The sequence below is a fragment of the Thalassophryne amazonica genome, chromosome 6 (assembly GCF_902500255.1).
Source record: "Thalassophryne amazonica chromosome 6, fThaAma1.1, whole genome shotgun sequence".
In the NCBI taxonomy this organism is placed as follows: Eukaryota; Metazoa; Chordata; class Actinopteri; order Batrachoidiformes; family Batrachoididae; genus Thalassophryne; species Thalassophryne amazonica.
The window spans coordinates 49,637,171-49,656,132 of record NC_047108.1 but is presented as its reverse complement, the minus strand read 5'-3'; the positions used below and the strand labels follow the sequence as shown (position 1 = coordinate 49,656,132).

The 18,962-nt window shown below is 48.0% G+C and overlaps 1 protein-coding gene across 3 annotated transcripts in view; it reads right to left on the bottom strand.

Moving 5' to 3' along the window:
* Positions 1-18,962, bottom strand: part of lamb2 (laminin, beta 2 (laminin S)) — a 182,666-nt gene that overhangs the window by 21,665 nt on the left and 142,039 nt on the right. For all 3 annotated transcript variants that reach the window (XM_034172157.1, XM_034172156.1, XM_034172155.1), the window contains 6 exons: positions 16,302-16,526; positions 15,935-16,152; positions 15,719-15,815; positions 14,910-15,091; positions 14,214-14,404; positions 12,302-12,486 (listed from right to left, as the gene is read on the bottom strand). In XM_034172157.1, coding sequence (XP_034028048.1) covers positions 12,302-12,486; positions 14,214-14,404; positions 14,910-15,091; positions 15,719-15,815; positions 15,935-16,152; positions 16,302-16,526 — 1,098 coding nt within the window. The remainder of the gene's footprint in view (positions 1-12,301; positions 12,487-14,213; positions 14,405-14,909; positions 15,092-15,718; positions 15,816-15,934; positions 16,153-16,301; positions 16,527-18,962) is intronic.

Sequence of the window (18,962 nt, the reverse complement as noted above, 5' to 3'; positions counted from 1 at the left end):
GGTTATTAGGGGCGTTTTTCTTGGTTTGGTTAGGGCCCGGTTCCACTCCAGCCTCGGTGGGCCTTTGTACCGTTCGTCATTGGTGTTGCCGGGGTGTGGTGCAGCAGGAACATACCTCAGTCGGAGGGGTGGGCCGATCTGTTGCCGTTCGCCATTTCGGTAGTTCCACCCCTTCCGAGAAGCTGGGGTATGGTCGAGTTGGGGCACCGGACGTATTTCCGGTTTTCCGCTGCGCCTAGGGGTTGGGGGTGGGTTAGTTTTTCCTGTTCCCTTCCCCGGCTTGATGTTCTGTGCCGTTCGCCAAAATTGAGCCGCCGAGGGGCTCTGGGAGGGACCTGGGGTCTTTCGGGGTGCCGGGGAAGGTAACAGGGTTTAACGGTTGTTTTATTTGCCCCCGGGGTTGTTTAGGGTAGTCCTCCGGGGGTTGGACTTTGATTTTGTTTTGTTTCCTTCCGGGTTCCACCTCCAGGGTTGATGGGACGGTCCTCTGGGGGGGAATTGGTTTGTGGGGCCGACTAGCCAAGTGTGGCCGGGTCTGGGGTTCCGAGGCTGTGGGGAGGGGCCTCCTGGGGTTTGATGGTACGGTCCTCTGGGGGGCGCCGTTTGCTCCACGTGTACCTGGGGACCTTTGTGGGATTCCGGTTCTGGCTATTCCTCCTGGAACCGGCGGTAAAGGCCTTCTGGGGGGTGTTGGGCTCTGCAAGTCATTCTGGGGGGGTTGTTTGTTATTTTTCTTTTATGCATTTATGTTTGTATTGTGTTTGTGGGGCTGTGTTGGGTTTTTGCATTTGGGAGTTTTTCTTTTCTTCCCGGGGTTGGATGGGACGGTCCCCTGGGGAGGTTTTGGGTGGGTTTTATGTTTTTCCTTGTATGCTGGATTGTACTAGGGACTGTTTTGGGGTTTTTGTTGATGCCAGCCGGCCTTCCAGCTGCGGTGCCCTGTCCTGCTGTCTGTGGTGGACCTTGGGAGCATTATGTTGTTTGCTTCCTGACGAGGACCCCGGAGGGAGGTGCTGTTCTCGGACCTGGTCTGTTCGGTCGCCGGGAGACTTCCCGTTAAAGGGGGGGTACTGTTGTGTGTTGGAGGGGTGTGGCTGGACATTTTGGTGTTCTTTTCTTTTCTTTGCTCTCCAGGTGGTATGAAAACTGATTTGTCTGTGGAGAAGGTGCTGGCTGAAGAGTCCTTCACCCTCATCAGCGTTATGTGCAGCACCTGTGGATGGTGCTCAAGTGCAACCTTAAAGACTTTCAGCTGAAGCAGATAATGAGATGGCGTTCTGCATTTAAGCCATGTGTGATTCAAGCAGAATTGCTGGGAACTCGACCTTGTGATGTTCGTTTGTGAGACGCTGAGGACCGCGCCTGGGTTTGACACATCTTGCCTGTGAAGGAAGAAGGGTGAGGGACACATGCTGTCAGCACACATCTGAGGTGATTAATTGTTTGACTAATTGTTGATAGTAACTTGGTATTTTGTTACGCAGGAGATTTGAACTGTGATGAGAATTGTGCAGCTCGCTTCTCACTGCCGTGGCGTGCGGAGTGGTAATCCTCCACCTGTTGTGAGAAGCTGCTCATTTACATAAAGCTTAAATACAGACCTGAATGTGTTGCTGATAGTGTGTGCCTTTTGAAGGATATTGGTTGTAGCTGCTGACTTACCTCACCTTTTCTATCCTTCACAGAGAGTCGGTTTGTCGTGTCCACCTGGGGGGTGTTTGGCGGTAAAGTGAGTCCAGAAGTGCCGGGCTTCGATCCTTTTAGGCGCTGGAGAGCGTGCCAGCCTTCACTCCACCAGACTGACGCATCTTTTGTTCATACACTTTGTTATGCACCAGAGGGTGGAAAAAATAAATTGTTTTGTTATTGGAACCGCTTTCTGGTTATTTTAGCGCTGGGTTCCGTCAGACGCAGGTCCGCTCCTCAACCCGCGTCGACACATAACATCTGGTACTGCTGGCGAGGAGCAGAAAGAATAAGAAGTGGGTGTGTGTACACCCAGTAACAACAATGGTGGAGATTCCACCTCCACCTCTCACACACACTCGTGCAGCTCCTGTCTCAACACTTATCTGGCTGGGGTGTGAAGCGAAGCCGTCGCTGATTACACCAACCTCACTGATAAGGCACTCCACAGGAAAGCAGCTGCAAAATGAATTCAGACTAAGACACAATTAGCTTCTGGCTGAGGATATTACCTTCACAGGTAGATGATATCTCGGCAACGAGGTGGAGATGACGTCTGGGTTTTATGGAGTAGTATGATGAAGTGTAGATGGGTGACAGCTGTCATGAGATAATGAGTGACAGCTTTCACCCCCGGCTGTGTCCGTGGCGGCAGCGCCCTCTCGTGCCTGAAGCCCCCACTTCAGGCAGGGCGCCCTCTGGTGGTGGGCCAGCAGTACCTCCTCTTCTGGCGGCCCACACAACAGGACCCCCCCCTCAACGGGCGCCTCCTGGCGCCCGACCAGGTTTATCCGGGTGTCGGCGGTAGAAATCGGCCAGGAGGGCCGGGTCCAGGATGAAGCTCCTCTTCACCCAGGAGCGTTCTTCGGGGCCATACACCTCCCAGTCCACCAAATACTGGAACCCCCGGCCCATTTGACGGACGTCCAGGAGCCGGCGCACTGTCCAAGCCGGCTCCCCGTCAATGATCCGGGCAGGAGGCGGCGCCGGACCGGGAGCACAGAGGGGTGAGGTGTGGTGTGGTTTCAGTCTGGACACATGGAAAACAGGATGGATCCGCAGTGAAGCTGGGAGTTGGAGCTTCACTGCGGCAGGGCTGAGGATCTTGAGGATTTTGAATGGTCCGATGAACCTGTCCTTCAACATAGGGGAGTCCACTTGGAGGGGGATGTCCTTCGTTGATAACCACACCTCCTGCCCGGGCTGGTATGCAGGGGCCGGGGACCGCTGGCGGTCTGCATGGGCCTTAGCCCTCGTCCGGGCCTTTAACAAGGCAGAACAAGCGGTACGCCACACCCGACGGCACCTCCGCAGGTGGGCCTGGACCGAGGGCACACCGACCTCTCCCTCCACCACGGGAAACAATGGGGGCTGGTACCCTAGACACACCTCAAATGGGGAGAGGCCGGTGGCAGAAGACACCTGGCTGTTATGTGCATACTCGATCCAGGCCAGATGGGTACTCCAGGCCGTCGGGTGCGCGGATGTCACACAGCGGAGGGTCTGTTCCAACTCTTGGTTGGCCCGTTCTGCCTGTCCGTTCGTCTGTGGGTGGTACCCGGACGAGAGGCTCACGGTGGCCCCCAGTTCTCTACAGAAACTCCTCCAGACTTGAGAGGAAAACTGGGGACCACGATCCGAGACTACGTCAGTTGGTATCCCATGCAGACGGACGACGTGGTGGACCAGGAGGTCTGCTGTCTCCTGGGCCGTTGGGAGCTTCGGGAGGGCCACGAAGTGGGCCGCCTTGGAGAATCGGTCCACTATCATGAGGATGGTGGTGTTGCCCTGGGATGGCGGGAGGCCCGTGACGAAATCCAGGCTGATATGGGACCAGGGGCGATGAGGCACAGGAAGCGGCTGGAGAAGTCCTTGGGACCTTTTGTGGTCTGCCTTGCCCCTGGCACAGGTGGTGCAGGCCTGGATATACTCCCGGACGTCGGCCTCCATAGACGCTCACAAGAAGCGCTGCCGGACAACTGCCACGGTCCTTCGCACCCCTGGATGACAGGAGAGCTTGGAACCGTGACAGAAATCCAAGACTGCAGCTCTGGCCTCTGGTGGGACGTAAAGTCGGTTCTTCGGCCCAGTTCCGGGATCCGGGCTCCGTACCAGGGCCTCCCGGACGGTCTTCTCCACGTCCCAGGTGAGGGTGGTCATGATAGTGGACTCCGGAATGATGGGCTCCGGTGGATCCGACAGCTCAGTTTTGCCTTCGTCTTCGTGTACCCGGGACAAGGCATCCGATCTCTGGTTCTTGGTCCCGGGGCGATAGGTGATCCAGAAGTCAAAACGTCCGAAGAACAGTGACCAGCGGGCTTGCCTGGGGTTCAGCCGCTTGGCGGTCCTGATATACTCCAGGTTCCGATGGTCAGTGAAAACCGTGAACGGCACAGACGCTCCCTCCAACAGATGTCTCCACTCCTCAAGAGCCTCTTTCACCGCAAGGAGTTCTCGGTTGCCAACGTCATAGTTCCGTTCAGCCGGGGTCAACCTGCGGGAAAAGTAGGCACACGGGTGAAGAACCTTATCGGTCTCTCCGCTCTGGGATAGCACGGCTCCTTTCCCTGAGTCAGAGGCGTCCACTTCAACCACAAACTGGCGGCTAGGGTCGGGCTGCACCAGAACTGGTGCAGTCAAGAACCGTCGTTTCAACTCCTTGAACGCGGCTTCGCACCGATCCGACCAGGTGAAGGGGACTTTTGGAGAGGTCAGGGCTGTCAGGGGGCTAACTACCTGACTGTAGCCCTTAATGAACCTCATGTAGAAATTAGCAAAGCCGAGGAACTGTTGCAGCTTCCTACGGCTTGTTGGTTGGGGCCAATCTCTCACCGCCGCAACCTTGGCCGGATCAGGGGCGACGGAGTTGGAGGAGATGATAAACCCCAGGAAGGACAAAGAAGTGCGGTGGAACTCGCACGTCTCGCCCTTCACAAACAGCCGGTTCTCCAACAACCGCTGCAGGACCTGACGTACATGCTGGACATGAGTCTCAGGGTCCGGAGAAAAGACGAGTATATCGTCCAGATACACGAAAACGAATTGGTGCAGGAAGTCCCGCAAGATGTCATTAACCAAAGCTTGGAACGTCGCTGGGGCGTTAGTGAGGCCGAATGGCATGACCAGGTACTCAAAATGACCTAATGGGGTGTTAAATGCCGTCTTCCACTCGTCTCCCTTCCGGACCCGAACCAGGTGATACGCATTCCTAAGATCCAACTTTGTAAAGATGTTGGCTTCATGCAGGGGGGTGAACACAGAATCTAACAAGGGCAACGGGTATCGATTGTGAACCGTAATCTCATTCAGCCCCCTGTAATCAATGCATGGACGGAGTCCGCCATCTTTCTTGCCCACAAAAAAGAAACCTGCACCCATTGGGGAGGTGGAATTCCGGATCAGCCCGGCAGCTAATGAGTCCCGAATGTAGGTCTCCATTGATTCGCGCTCAGGTCATGAGAGGTTGTACAGCCTGCTGGACGGGAACTCCACGTCTGGAATCAAATCAATGGCACAATCGTACGGACAGTGCGGGGGAAGGGTGAGTGCCAGATCCTTGCTGAAGACGTCAGCAAGATTGTGGTACTCAACCAGTACCACCGTCAGATTGGGAGGGACTTTGACCTCCTCTTTAACCTGTAAACCGGGAGGAACCGAGGAACCTAAACACATCCGATGGCAGGTTTCGCTCCACTGAACCACCACCCCAGATGGCCAATCAATCCAGGGATTGTGTTTCAACATCCACAGGAAGCCCAAAATCACTCGGGAGGTAGATGGAATCACAAAAAACTCGATCTCCTCCCGATGATTTCCAGACACCACCAGAGTTACAGGTTGTGTCTTGTGCGTGATTAAAGGGAGAAGGGTGCCATCTAGTGCCCGCACTTGCAATGGTGAAGGGAGCGCCACCAGAGGGAGCCCTACCTCCCTAGCCCATCTGCTGTCTAGCAGATTCCCTTCTGACCCATGTCCACCAGTGCTGGGGCTTGAAGGGTTAAATCCCCGCTCAGGATTGTAACTGGGAGTCGTGTGGAAATATGTGTGTGTCCCACGTGAATGTCTTGGCCCACCCTAAGCCCAGTTTCTAGGGGCGGGCGTTGTTGTTTAAACCGCTTGGGGCAGTCTCTCTGCTGGTGCTCACTCGAGCCGCAGACAAAGCACTCCCCGCGGGCCAGCCTCCTCTGTCTGTTAAATGTGGCCCTGCTCGTGTCCATAGCTTCGTCAGCAGGGGGAGCTGTTGCCACACGGAGCGCTGAGGCTGTGGAGCGTGGGGAGGGCGGAACCTTTTCGGACCCGGAAGGGAGAGGGACGGCGCGTGCCCGGCCACGTCCTTCGTCTCGCTCCTGACGGCGTTCCTCCAACCGATTGTCTAACCGTATAACGAGATCAATAAGCCCATCTAAATCCCGCGGTTCGTCCTTCGCTACCAGGTGCTCCTTCAGGACCAACGACAGTCCACTTATGAAGGCGGCGCGGAGCGCAACGTTATTCCAGCCGGACCTCGCAGCCGCGATGCGGAAGTCGACTGCATATTCGGCTGCGCTCCGGCGCCCCTGTCTCATTGACAGCAGCACTGTTGAAGCAGTCTCTCCTCTGTTAGGGTGATCAAAAACCGTTCTGAACTCCCTCACAAACCCAGTATAAGTGGTAAGGAGCCGTGAATTTTGCTCCCAAAGCGCCGTAGCCCAAGCGTGTGCCTCACCACGAAGCAAGTTAATTACATAAGCCACCTTACTGGCGTCAGACGTGTACATTACGGGACGTTGTGCAAAGACGAGCAAGCACTGCATAAGAAAGTCCGCGCACGTCTCCACACAACCTCCGTACGGCTCTGGGGGACTTATGTATGCTTCTAGGGATGGTGGGGGGGGTCGTTGAACGACCAGTGGAATGTCTTTATTCTGCACTGGGTCAGCAGGAGGAGGAGCCGCAGCAGCGCCCTGAGCGCGCGCTTCCACCTGTGCGATGAGAGCCTCCATCCTGCGATTAAGGATGACGTTTTGCTCGGTCATCAGATCCAACCGAGCGGTAAAGGCAGTGAGGATTTGCTGCAACTCACCAATCACGCCTCCTGCAGACGCCTGTGCACCCTGCTCTTCCACTGGCTGTTCAACAGATGGGTGACGCCCCTCGGGATCCATGACGCTGGCTGAGATATCCTGTTGGGAAAGTGTAGTGATACGGACCCACAACAGACAATTTCTCATTGTCCGTAAATGAACGGACAATGAAAGAGTCGAATATAAACACTTTACTGTTGTGAATGAGCACAACCACAATACAGAGGAATACAGAATTTTGCAAACAGTCAATCTACAACGGTGACGTGTGGGCAGGCTCGAGGATAGAAGACATCTGTCCCGAGAAGAACCGGAACCACACGATTTCTTCCGCCACCGAACCTGGAGAATACTGGAGCCGCCAAGTCCCGAGTCCCCAGGTGGCCACCGTCTCCGAATGTCGGATCTGGTACTGCTGGCGAGGAGCAGAAACAATAAGAAGTGGGTGTGTGTACACCCAGTAACAACAATGGTGGAGATTCCACCTCCACCTCTCACACACACTCGTGCAGCTCCTGTCTCAACACTTATCTGGCTGGGGTGTGAAGCGAAGCCGTCGCTGATTACACCAACCTCACTGATAAGGCACTCCACAGGAAAGCAGCTGCAAAATGAATTCAGACTAAGACACAATTAGCTTCTGGCTGAGGATATTACCTTCACAGGTAGATGATATCTCGGCAACGAGGTGGAGATGACGTCTGGGTTTTATGGAGTAGTATGATGAAGTGTAGATGGGTGACAGCTGTCATGAGATAATGAGTGACAGCTGTCACCCCCGGCTGTGTCCGTGGCGGCAGCGCCCTCTCGTGCCTGAAGCCCGCACTTCAGGCAGGGCGCCCTCTGGTGGTGGGCCAGCAGTACCTCCTCTTCTGGCGGCCCACACAACAGATGCAGGACAAACACATAACAATACATACATAACATTAAAACCACAGAACAAAGCAACAGAGAGTGAGCGGTGCGCCAATGTCATAGCTTGGGAACACCTGTAGTGGCTTGTAGGATATGAAGTCGCATAACTACAGCATGAAGCGCGGACGTTGGCATGCTGTCCTCATGTGGGAATAAATGAAAACATATTGCTTCAGCTGACCGCGGTGTCAGCGCACCGCAAAGCTGCTGAATATTGTGCCATGCAGGACGCGCCCACAAGGCGTGTGTCACTGTGGGATTTCCCCACATTGTAATAATTAAAACACAGATCACATTTGCTGCGGATCACTGCTGATGAGTTCACGATGTGAGAGCCTGGCTCTTCATAACATGGGAGGTGACTCTTCATGACACGGGAGCCAACTCTTCATGAAATGCGAGCTAGCCGGCTCGTGCGCATCAGGTAATTCATGTAAAACATTGGAAGAGAGAACAGTAATCCACATCATTTCATTACTTCCTGGTGTACGTTTGGTGCAGGCTAAATCTGCTCTTTATAACAGGAATTAATTTTTTCCTCCGCTGCTGTATGCGTGACTTTCCATGTGTGCGTACTGTGTTCGCACGTGCATTCCTCATGACAGCAGGTGAAATGTTTCAGTCTTCCCCATTTCATTTTTGGTTCACGGATTATCTTCCGGTTTCTGCATCTTTTGTGTTATGTGTGAAGGGGCCCTTAATATTACATTTTATAAAATGAATGGGGGAAAGTGCTGATATATGCCAGTAATTACAGCAGTCTCTCTGAACCCCCATTTAATTTCTTATTAAAGTTGATTAAATTCCCACCCTAAATTAATTTTGTGACAACACATCGTAAAAAGAAATAAATAATGAGTTTTCACAAGGTTTTTCTTCTGTCGACTTGTGTCGACGTTATCAGTGTGCTCTGGTCCTTTCTCAGTTCCGTAAAATATGCCAGGTGACCCACAATAACGTTTGCTTAGCATGGGGAATTATTTTTATATAAATTCATGAGTTATTTTACACATGCATGCAATGTTTTTGTTTGTCTTTTACTCAAATCAGTATGAAGAAATCTAGAGTGACAGAAAAGTATGTGAGGGAGGTACAGGATATGTACAAGGACAGTGTGACAGCAGTGAGATGGAATGACAAATGCATTCAAGGTGGAAGTGGGACTACAACAAGGATTGGTTCATAGCCCTTTCTTGTTCGCAATGGTGATAGACAGGTTGACGGACAAGATCAGACAGTAGTCTCCATGGACTGTGATGTTTGCTGATGACATTGTGATCTGTAGTGAGAGGATAGAGCAGGTTGAGACTAGCCTGGGGATATGGAGATATGCTCTGGACAGAAAGGGGAATGAAAGTCACTAGGAGCAAGACTGAGTAGTGGAATAGCACTGTTACAATGCATGGAGGTAGTAAAGGTAGATGATTTTAAATACTTAAGGCCAACTATCCAAAGTAATGGAGTGTGGTACAGAGGTGAAGAAGAGAATGCAGGCAGGAAGGACTGGGTAGAGAAAGGTGGCAAGAGTGATTTGTGACAGAAGGATGTCTGCATTGAAGGGCAAAGTCTACAAGACAGTAATGAGACCAGCTATCTTGTACGGCTTAGAGACTGTGGCACTATCAAAAAGACAAGAAGCACAGCTGGAGGTGGCAGAGCTGAAGATGTTGTGATTCTCTCTGGGAGTGACGAGGATGGACAGGATTAGGAATGATCATATCAGAGGGACGGCTCAGGTTGGACAGTTTGGAGACAAAATCAGAGAGGCGAGATTGAGATGGTTTGGACATGTGGAGAGAGGAGGGACCCAGGGTATATAGGGAGAAAGATGCTGAGGATGAGACACTAAGCAAGAGGAAAAGAAGGAGGCCAAAGAGGACATTTATAAATGTGCTGAGGGAGGACACGTAGGTGGTTAGGGTGACAGAGGAAGATGCAGAGGACAGGATGAGATGGAAAAGATTGATTTGCTGTGGCGACCCCTAATGGGAGCAGCTGAAAGAAGAAGTAGTCACATGACAATGTTAATTTGAGAGTTTGCAATATGACAGCTGTCCACAAGGCGGAACAGATCTGGCACAGTCTGGCACTTAAATGCGTGGGTTATTTATACTGGGCGCGCACTCATGCATTCACAGACCCCCTTTTCAGGCAGAACTGGGTGCTCTGACATGTGGGTACAGTGTATTCAGTTCAAATAAACATTGACAGACGTAAATTCAAATAGCTGATCTCACTCATTCACTCATCTTCAACTGCTTATCCAAGATCGAATCACAGGGACAACAGTTCCAGCAGGGGACCTCAAACTTCCCTTTCTCAGGCCACATTAATCACCTCTTGGTGGGGGATATGAGGCGTTCCCAGGCCAGTGTGGAGATATAATCTCTTCACTTAGTCCTGGGTCTTCCCCGGGGTCTCCTCCCAGATGGACATGCCTGGAACACCTCCCTAGGGATGCATTCAGGGGGCATTCTTACCAGATGCCTGAACCACCGCAGCTGTCTCCTTTCAATGCGAAGGAGCAGCAGCTTTACTCTGAGCTGAGCTTCTTAGTTGTACCTTATCTCTAAGGGAGACACCAGCCACTCTCCTGAGCAAATGCATTTCGGCTGCTTGTACCTGCGATCTGGTTCTTTTGGTCATGACCCAACTCTTATGACCATAGGTGAGAGTAGGAACAAAGACTGACTAGTAGATCCAGAGTTTCACCTTTTGGCTCAGCTTTCTTTTTGCCACAACAGTATAGCAGAGTGAATGCAATACCAGCCTGCTGCACCGTTTCTCCAGCCAATCTCATGGTCCACTGTCCGCTCACTCATGAACAAAACCCTGAGATACTTGAACTGGGGCCTTGCCACTGTGGAGCTGTTTGATTACCTCAGTGACTTCCAACAGGGAGATTGATGATGATCCCCCATCAGCTTCCAGATCTGCTCCTACTAGAGAGGGAGCTCCAGTCTGATGCAGTAGTTCCTTAAAGTGTTCCTTCCAGCGCCCGATTACCTCCTCAGTTGAGGTCAACAGAGTCCATTCCTGACTGCAGACAGCTTGGATGGTTCCCCGTTTTCCTCTCCTGAGGTGCCTCATGGTGTGCCAGAAGAACATTGGTACTGACCAAAAGTCCTTCTCCATGGCTACACCGAACTCCTCCCACATCCACTGGTTTGCCTCCCTCACAGCAGAGGCTGCTGCCCTTCGGGCCTGTTGGTACTTTGCAACTGCCTCTGGAGTCCTCCGAGATAACAAATCCTGGAAAGACTCTTTCTTCAGTGGGATGGCTTCCATGACCATGGGTGTCCACCACAGTCTTCGAGGGTTGCTGCCCCTTGAGACACGTAAGACCTTCAGGTAGAGATGCATGATACACATTTTTTCACTTCCGATCCAATCCCGATAACTGAATTTGGATATCTCTAGATACCAATACTATTCCGATATCAGAGCTCTGTTTGCTTTAATATTATTATTATTATTGGTGATTTTATATGAGGATATTTTCTATGTTCAAACATGGTATTCATTATGGACAGTCCATGACGAGCACAGACGTACAATAAGAAATGAGCGCTCGGGTTTAGATCAGGGAGGCCGGTCCTCCCAGTCACGTCTCTCCATTTGTCTGTCATTGCCCACGTGTGTGTTGAAGACCCCCTGCAGAACAACAAAGTCCCCCATTGGAGCACCATACAGGACGCTAGTCAGGAACTCCAAGAAGGCCAAATACTCTGAACTGCTGTTCAGTGCATAAGCACAAACAAAAGTCAGAGTGTTGTCGTCACCCCCCCCCCCCCCCCCCCCCCCCACCTGAAGGTGCAGGGAGGTGACTCTCTCATCTACTGGGGTAAGTTCCAACATAGCAGTGCTCAGCCGAGGAATCCTGACTATCCCCACACCTGCCCAGTGCCTCACACCCTGGTCAATTCCAGAGAATAATAAGGTCCACCCCATATCAAGGGGAGTGGTTCCAGAGCTAAAGCGGTGTGTGGAGGCAAACTGGTAGTACTCCACCTCCTGCACAAGAATCCTTCCACCACAGCAAGGTGATGTTCCACGGACTCAGAGCTTGCCTCTTCCACCTGGGTCTGGTACGTTGAGGAACTCGACTTTCATTCCCACCCATGGGACAGTGCAACCGACACCACCGGTTCATCCTGCGGGTGGTGAGCCCACAGGCTGATCTCCACTTTCAAAATGACCTAAATATGTGGCCATGACTTTGTAAAATGACTTTGTTGGTAAACAACAAGAATGTGTTGCTCGTGTATATTTGACTCGTGCGGACCTCGTGGATGGCTGCAGTGCCACCACAGACTAATGTTGAGGTAAGGAACTGCCTTTCGAATTAGTTGTTTTAAAAGGTTTCTTTCCATTTACTGAGGTAAATATGCATGTGTGTACCTACGTAGAGGCCTGCTCCATTCTTCCCATCTCATGTTTTCAGCTTGCCTCTGCATGTTTACAATGTATAGCTGTTTGGCCTGTGATGCTTTAATGTTCAAACTAAATACTGGATTAATTAAAGTCATGAAAGATGAACCCAAAAATTTAAAAATAGAGCCTAGTTAAAAAATATCTAATTAACCCTTTGAACATCAACTCACAAAGATGAAGACAGATGACTGTGTGTCTCTCACCTAAGAAGTTGGAGTTTTTGAGGATGCTGAGTTGGTGGTGTAGCTGCTCTGAAGTCAGGTTTAGCTGTATGGCCTCTCTCTCCAAACTGCTCAGCTCCTTACTGGCCTCAGAGTTTCCATCCTGGACAACAGTGAGCTCTCCTTCCAGACGATTCAAGGTGTCAGTTGTGTCACCGATTTGTGCTCTACAGTGCATGGCAAAAATTTTCATGTGAAATAATTGAATTAATTTTTGATGAATCTTAAAATATTTCAGTCAATACACATACATGCTACATGTGTCATTGTCCTTAGTGGCCACTGCTTTTGAAAATGAAATTAACTGACAAAGAAGCTCCTTTCCAGCTACAATACATGTAACTTTAACTGCTCATATGTTGAGAAGATAAAAGCAGCACCTGATACTAATTTCTGTCATGCATGTGATGGCTGCCAATGACTGTGTGTTCATCTCAATAATGCACTTTGTTTTGATGCTATTCTGGTTTTTCTATTTCCTGTTTCTTCAGTTTTCTAAAAACTTTGTAACTGTTAGAACGGCCCAAGCAGTGGGTCACCCCTTTGAGTCTGGTCTGCTTGAGGTTTCTTCCTCAACACCATCAGAGGGAGTTTTTCTTTACTACTGTCACCTGTGTGCTTGCTCTAGGGGTTGGTAAGGTTAGCCCTTACTCGTGTGAAGTGCCATGGGCAGCTTTGTTGTAATCTGGGGCTATATAAATGAAATAAATTGAAATTGAAATGATAAGGCCTTTCCCTACAACAAGCCCAAACATGTTTATGTGGTAGGGATGTCCTTATCAACTTTTTTGCTTAATACAAGTCTTTAATGTTGAGTATCTGCCGATAACAAGGTCCGATGCAATACTGTATTATTGTTCTCGATACTACAGCTCTACAGATCGCACTGCAAATACACTAAAGTCAACCCAATGTATAGTCTTGACAGCTAGGCAGCTCTGCAATGCACTCAGAAGTACCCGCAATCCAAGCTGCTCCTTAATTTTATTATTTATTCATTTACTCGTGGCCACCCATTCCCTACGTTCACATTTCTGTCATATCACTGAAACTTCAAATGTATCACTTCAGTGTAAGTAATTACACAACCTCATCGTGGAGACTCACCCTTTCTATAGCATGGAGAAAGAGTCTATAAGCCTTGTATTGTAACCAACCTGTAGCCTGGTAGCATACAGTTAAACAATTCTTTGCAGCATAAGATTTAATTGCTGAAAACAGAAACTTGAGATTTCATCATATACTACGCAATACCAGGGTGGTATTTGGATGCAGGTGCCATCTATGGCAGCCTAACCTGTAATATATTAACAGTTACATCCTGCTTTCCAGTGCTCTCTGCATTAACAGTCTCATACTAACTCTGACCCTAACCTTCATCTCTGACAGTGAGATCTCTCTCTTTCCATGGGAGGAAGAGAGGCGAGCAATGAGATCAAAATACCCATTGGTCAACCTGTGGGCGTTTGAACCCTGTATCTCTGAGGGAAGGTGCCAAACTGGGAAGCAGCTACAGACAGAGTTGGCAATCATTATTCATAAGTTTTCACAAAACAGACATAGTTTTATACCTGGGCCATACAATTTCACTTAGTTCAGTGTAGCAGTCACTTCAAAGAACGGAGAATGTGGTGATTATGGTTCTGGTACCTCAAAGTTATAACAAGAAATATTTAACCATGAGACTTACAAGATAATAGCTTTATTGCTTTTGAGTAATCATGATTACAAACTGAAGGGGATGGACACATTAATTTACCTATCCATTCATTCACTCGCTGCATTTTAAAAGGTATGTGCCTGAGCTTTGACCAAAGCCTAGGAATAATACCATTCAGTATTATTCCTAGGCTACAAACTGAAAAGGTGTTAAAAAGTGAGACGTTAGGCCAACCTGAGGTCTTCAATAAGCTCCATCAGGATCGTGACAGCTGCAGTAGTGGCATTACGTGCATTAACAATGTCCTGGGCCTGCGCGAGTTTCTCCTCCAGATCCTTGAAGGCCTTTTCATAGGCTCCAGTCAGTCCAGTGTTCTGAATCTCATGTGCGCGTCCTGCCAGGGCTTTGGTGCGCACTGTCAAGTCCTAGTAATGATACATGTAGAATCCATTGTAATTGTAAAATATAAGGGTTTATTTCTTAGCAGTAAGTTTTTATTTTAACCAATTCCGTATCAAATACTGCATAGTTCTCTGTCACAGGTCTAAGACAGCACAGATTCTTTCTCCTATTTCATACAGTTATGAACAGAAAACCTGTGTTACTACATTCCAGTATGTTTAATAGAATTCTGGTGTTGTAAGACATATCTTTATCTGTAATTGTTTTGTTTAATGCTATAGCTACAAACCCATGAATATTCATTGGGGGGAATCAATATTCATCCGATATCTGTTTCAGATCAGGATGTGGTTAATCTGGAGACCCAACATACCTCCACAGCTATGTTTGCTCCCAAAACCTTGTCCTTCATAATTTAAAATTAGCTGTTTGCTGGCCAGTTGGGTCTCACTGAGGTTCAAATCTCTGATTGTGGTTATTTAATCTTTCACATTTGGTTGTAATATTTTATTCTTTATCGAAAAGTACCTGCACAATGCGATTCCAGTCACCAAAGCACTGGTGGCAGGGCTGGCAGTTGGGGAACTGTCCCGAGAAGCCGCGGGCACACTGGTCACAGCGGACACCTGACACGCCCTGCTGGCAAACACAGTGGCCAGTCACACGGTGGCACTGAGAGGTTTCAATGCCTCGCCAGTCACAGTCACAGGCTGGAAGGGGTGAAAGCAAGACAAAAGGGGGGTTGTGATTTATTTACCATGTCACGGTCAGCTGTCAAACCTTTCATTCACCATCTGGTGTTAGTATTACTGCATGCAAGCATGAAAAAAATATATGATTGTCAAATTACACTTTGCAAAAAACATGTAACATGCAGCACCCATGTGACATCATTGTATATGCTGCTACAAAAACATGACTGTTTCTGAGATGAATAAGAGGTGGTGTTGTAAATACTGGAATTGATTGATTGATTGATTTAAAGCACTGTTTCTGAAACCGTTCCAAGGAGCACCTAATCTGCACATTTTCCATCACTTCCTGCTTTGCCACAATAAACCTTTTGTGTGTATAGAATAAGTGTTTTGTTGTTGTTGAGCATAATCCTAGAGGCTGCGTATTTTTCATGATCTTCAATGCATTGTACTTTTCACCTTTTGGTCAAGTGCAGACACACCTGATTTCTGTGTGATCACTTTTTTAAAAGTTATACTGTGACCCATCTCTCCATCTGCACAGCTATTCCTCTGTCGTTCCCTTCACATCTACGTTGCCTTCTCTGCCTTCTTCACTGCACCCCCTCCCACAAACACAGAAATCATATTGCTGTGTCGAACCTCGGCACTGTGTTCTGGGGTCTCCCCAGTAGTTTTCCTGGCAGTCTGTGCATGTCTTTCCTCCAAAGCCATCACGACACTGACACTGACCGGTGAACTGGAGGACACAAAGAGGAAAAATTAATGTGACGTGTGATGATCTATGTGTGAACACACGGTATGTTAAATTTCCACATTAGCATCATGAGGCAGCATCATGAACGCAGTATTCCCGACCTCGTTGCACGAGGAGGAGACAGAGTTGGTAGGGTCACAGCTGCAGGGTTCACAGCCCCTCCCACTGGCCAGATTCCAGTGACTAGGTGTGCAGTGGTCACATGTCAGACCAATAACATTCGGTAAACACTGACACTGTCCCGTGGCACGCTGGCACACGCAGTCCTCACGGCCCACACACTGACTGCGCTCGGTACCCAGGAAGTTACAAGTACATTCTGAAAAGGACAAAGGGAAACGACATTGGATTGTCCATACACAAAATGTTCTTAAAAGTTTTAAATCCTGTATGTAGTTTGAGGTGCAGCAATAACATTATGACATTTGCACAATTTTTTACTGTAGATGGAACATTTTTGCCACTCACTTCTGCAGTTTCGGCGGGAAGCATCTCCATAGTAACCACTTTTGCAGATGCCACAGTTGGGGCCCTCGGTGTTGTAGAGGCATTTCCTGCACTCGCCGCTCCACCTGTCACACGCATCCAGGTCTGACATGTCTATGTTGTTGTTGCACTGGCACGACTGGCAGCGGCCTCCCGGCTGTGAGGGGTTTCCATAATAACCGGGGGCACATTCCTCACAACGGGCGCCTACATTTGCAGAAAAACAAAAAAAAAGAAAGACAGCAAGTAACAGTGAGAAGTAAGCAGAGGAGGATGCGTTGACTTGACAATAACTTGTTTTAAATTTAATATTATGAATTGCTGTGCCTGTATTCTCAATCTGCAAAACCTGAGTTCAACCAAAATCTAGACTGGGATTAAAATGTTTCTCTTTCACGTCTGTCATAATTACTGTATGCCATTTGTTCCTGTTATTATTCTTCTTATTATTACTGACATTCATCTCATTGGACACTCAGTTGGGTTTGTCTAAGCAGTCCATTATTCTGTTGTCTTTGTAATCATTATAGTATCACACTCAATGGTCCTGGGTCATTTTCTGTTTTTTTTTCAACAACAAAGGACAGAAAGCTTGTTTCTAGCATTGAGTTTATCCAATGTTTAGAAGCCAAGTGATTTATCTACAAAACACCTGGCTGTGGCAGACTTTTAGAAGACAGGAAGATAGCCCACTGATCTGTCTGCATGGTTCCAAATCAGGGCTCAGGGCAGTTTCATAAACTGGTGAATATGACATGAAGCACCAGCGTGTGGTGCAGCTAAATGGAGTAGTTATGAATTTTTTCTATAAATAAATAAATAAGTACTGGAACCACACAGCCATTCATACTGTTTTTGCTGTACACTGAAGCTGTTTGGATTTTGTGACCAAAATGTGAATATAAAAAGACATTTGATGTTTTCTTTGAAATCCTGGTAGTTACATCTAAATCTGTGAAACATCATTCTTTGTTGTGCCATAGCACCTTTTGTATCAAACCAAAAAATTATGAGAAAAATATTGGAAGTATTAGAAGTATTGGAGTAAATTACACTTCATTTTTAGTTCTATATCCCGTTGCATTCAATTCGCCAATTTGCTGGCTTCTTCCTTTATTACGCTTTTACAGCATTCTCTTTCAGTTGGTGTTTGTTTCCGAGGGTTCTACCATTCAGTGTGTTCAGGAGGAGAAACACGTAATTAACTGGTTGAACATTTCATAAGAGACATTGCTACTATAGAATGTTCCAATGCCCAGCCGCCCCCATCCTGATAAAGTTTTTGTTGATTTTGTGGTGTGTCTTGGATCACTGCATTGCTAACTGATGAACCTCGTCTTGGATGCATTTGTCTTTGACTTGGAAAATAAAGACTTTCTTTCATTCGGATGCAATGTAGCCATGTGACCCGAAACCATGACACTACATCCAACATGACTCACAGATGAACCTGAGCAGATCATTTCTTCCTCCACATTTCGAAGTGAGCATTGTGTGCTTGTCGTTTCATTACTTAATAAAACTAAACATTAACCTTGTGGATCACCATTACAATGATGGCGGAGGTAGACCATGTGGTTCTAAACTTCATTTATTTACAAATAAATTAAAAAAATCTTTAATATTAACAGTTCAGGGCAGCAGGTTAACTGAGTAGTTCATACTGTTGCCTCACAGCAAGAATTCCTCGAGGTTACTTCTGACCTGGTCCTTTTAGTGTGGAGTTTGTGTGTTTTCCCCATGTTTGTGTGGGGCTTCCTCCCACTTCCAAACTCACACAGGTTAGGAGAACAGGAAACTTGACTGTAAGTGTGAATGTGTTTGTCTGTCTCTGTGGTGTAGTGAATACAGCCACAGACATATCTTTACAGAATTAAAAGTTGCCTGAATTTTTCACTTTTAACAAATAACTAACTCGCCAGACATTTCTAATGTTGGAAGGTGTGATACTGGATTGACTCGATGTTATCACCCTGCACCAAAATCCTCCTTTCTCACAAACTGACCAAATTTACGACATTTCAGGAGAGCTTCAACAAACAGTCCCTATGCATGAAAGATACTTGTTGAAACAGGTCCAGGCAAACCCAGTTCAAACTGAAATTATTTGACAGTTTAATGACACCTGTCCAAAGTCAGAGGATGTCCAGACACCAACAGGATTCTCCCTACAGATAACAGCTCAATAAAACCTAGAATCCCAACCAGCCGATGACAAAAGATCAAAGGTCATAAAAGTGACCAACATTGGGATGGAACCACAGTGCATCCTTTTGGATCAGGTTGGGATGAACACGGATCTTTCAATACATGAATATACTTTCTGTTAATAAAAGAGAGAAATTGTTATTTCTATTCCTACAGTGGGGAAAATAAGTATTTGACCCCCTGTCAGTTTTGCAGGTTTTCCCACCTACAAAGAATGGAGAGGTCTGTAATTTTTATCGTAGGTACACTTCAACTGTGAGAGACAGAATCTAAAAAAAATCCAGTAAATCGCATTGTATGATTTTTAAATAATTAATTTGCATTTTATTGCATAAAATAAGTATTTGACCCCCTAGAAAAACAGAACGTAAGAATTGGTACAGAAACATTTGTCTGCCATTACAGAGGTCAGATATTTCCTGTAGTTCTTGACCA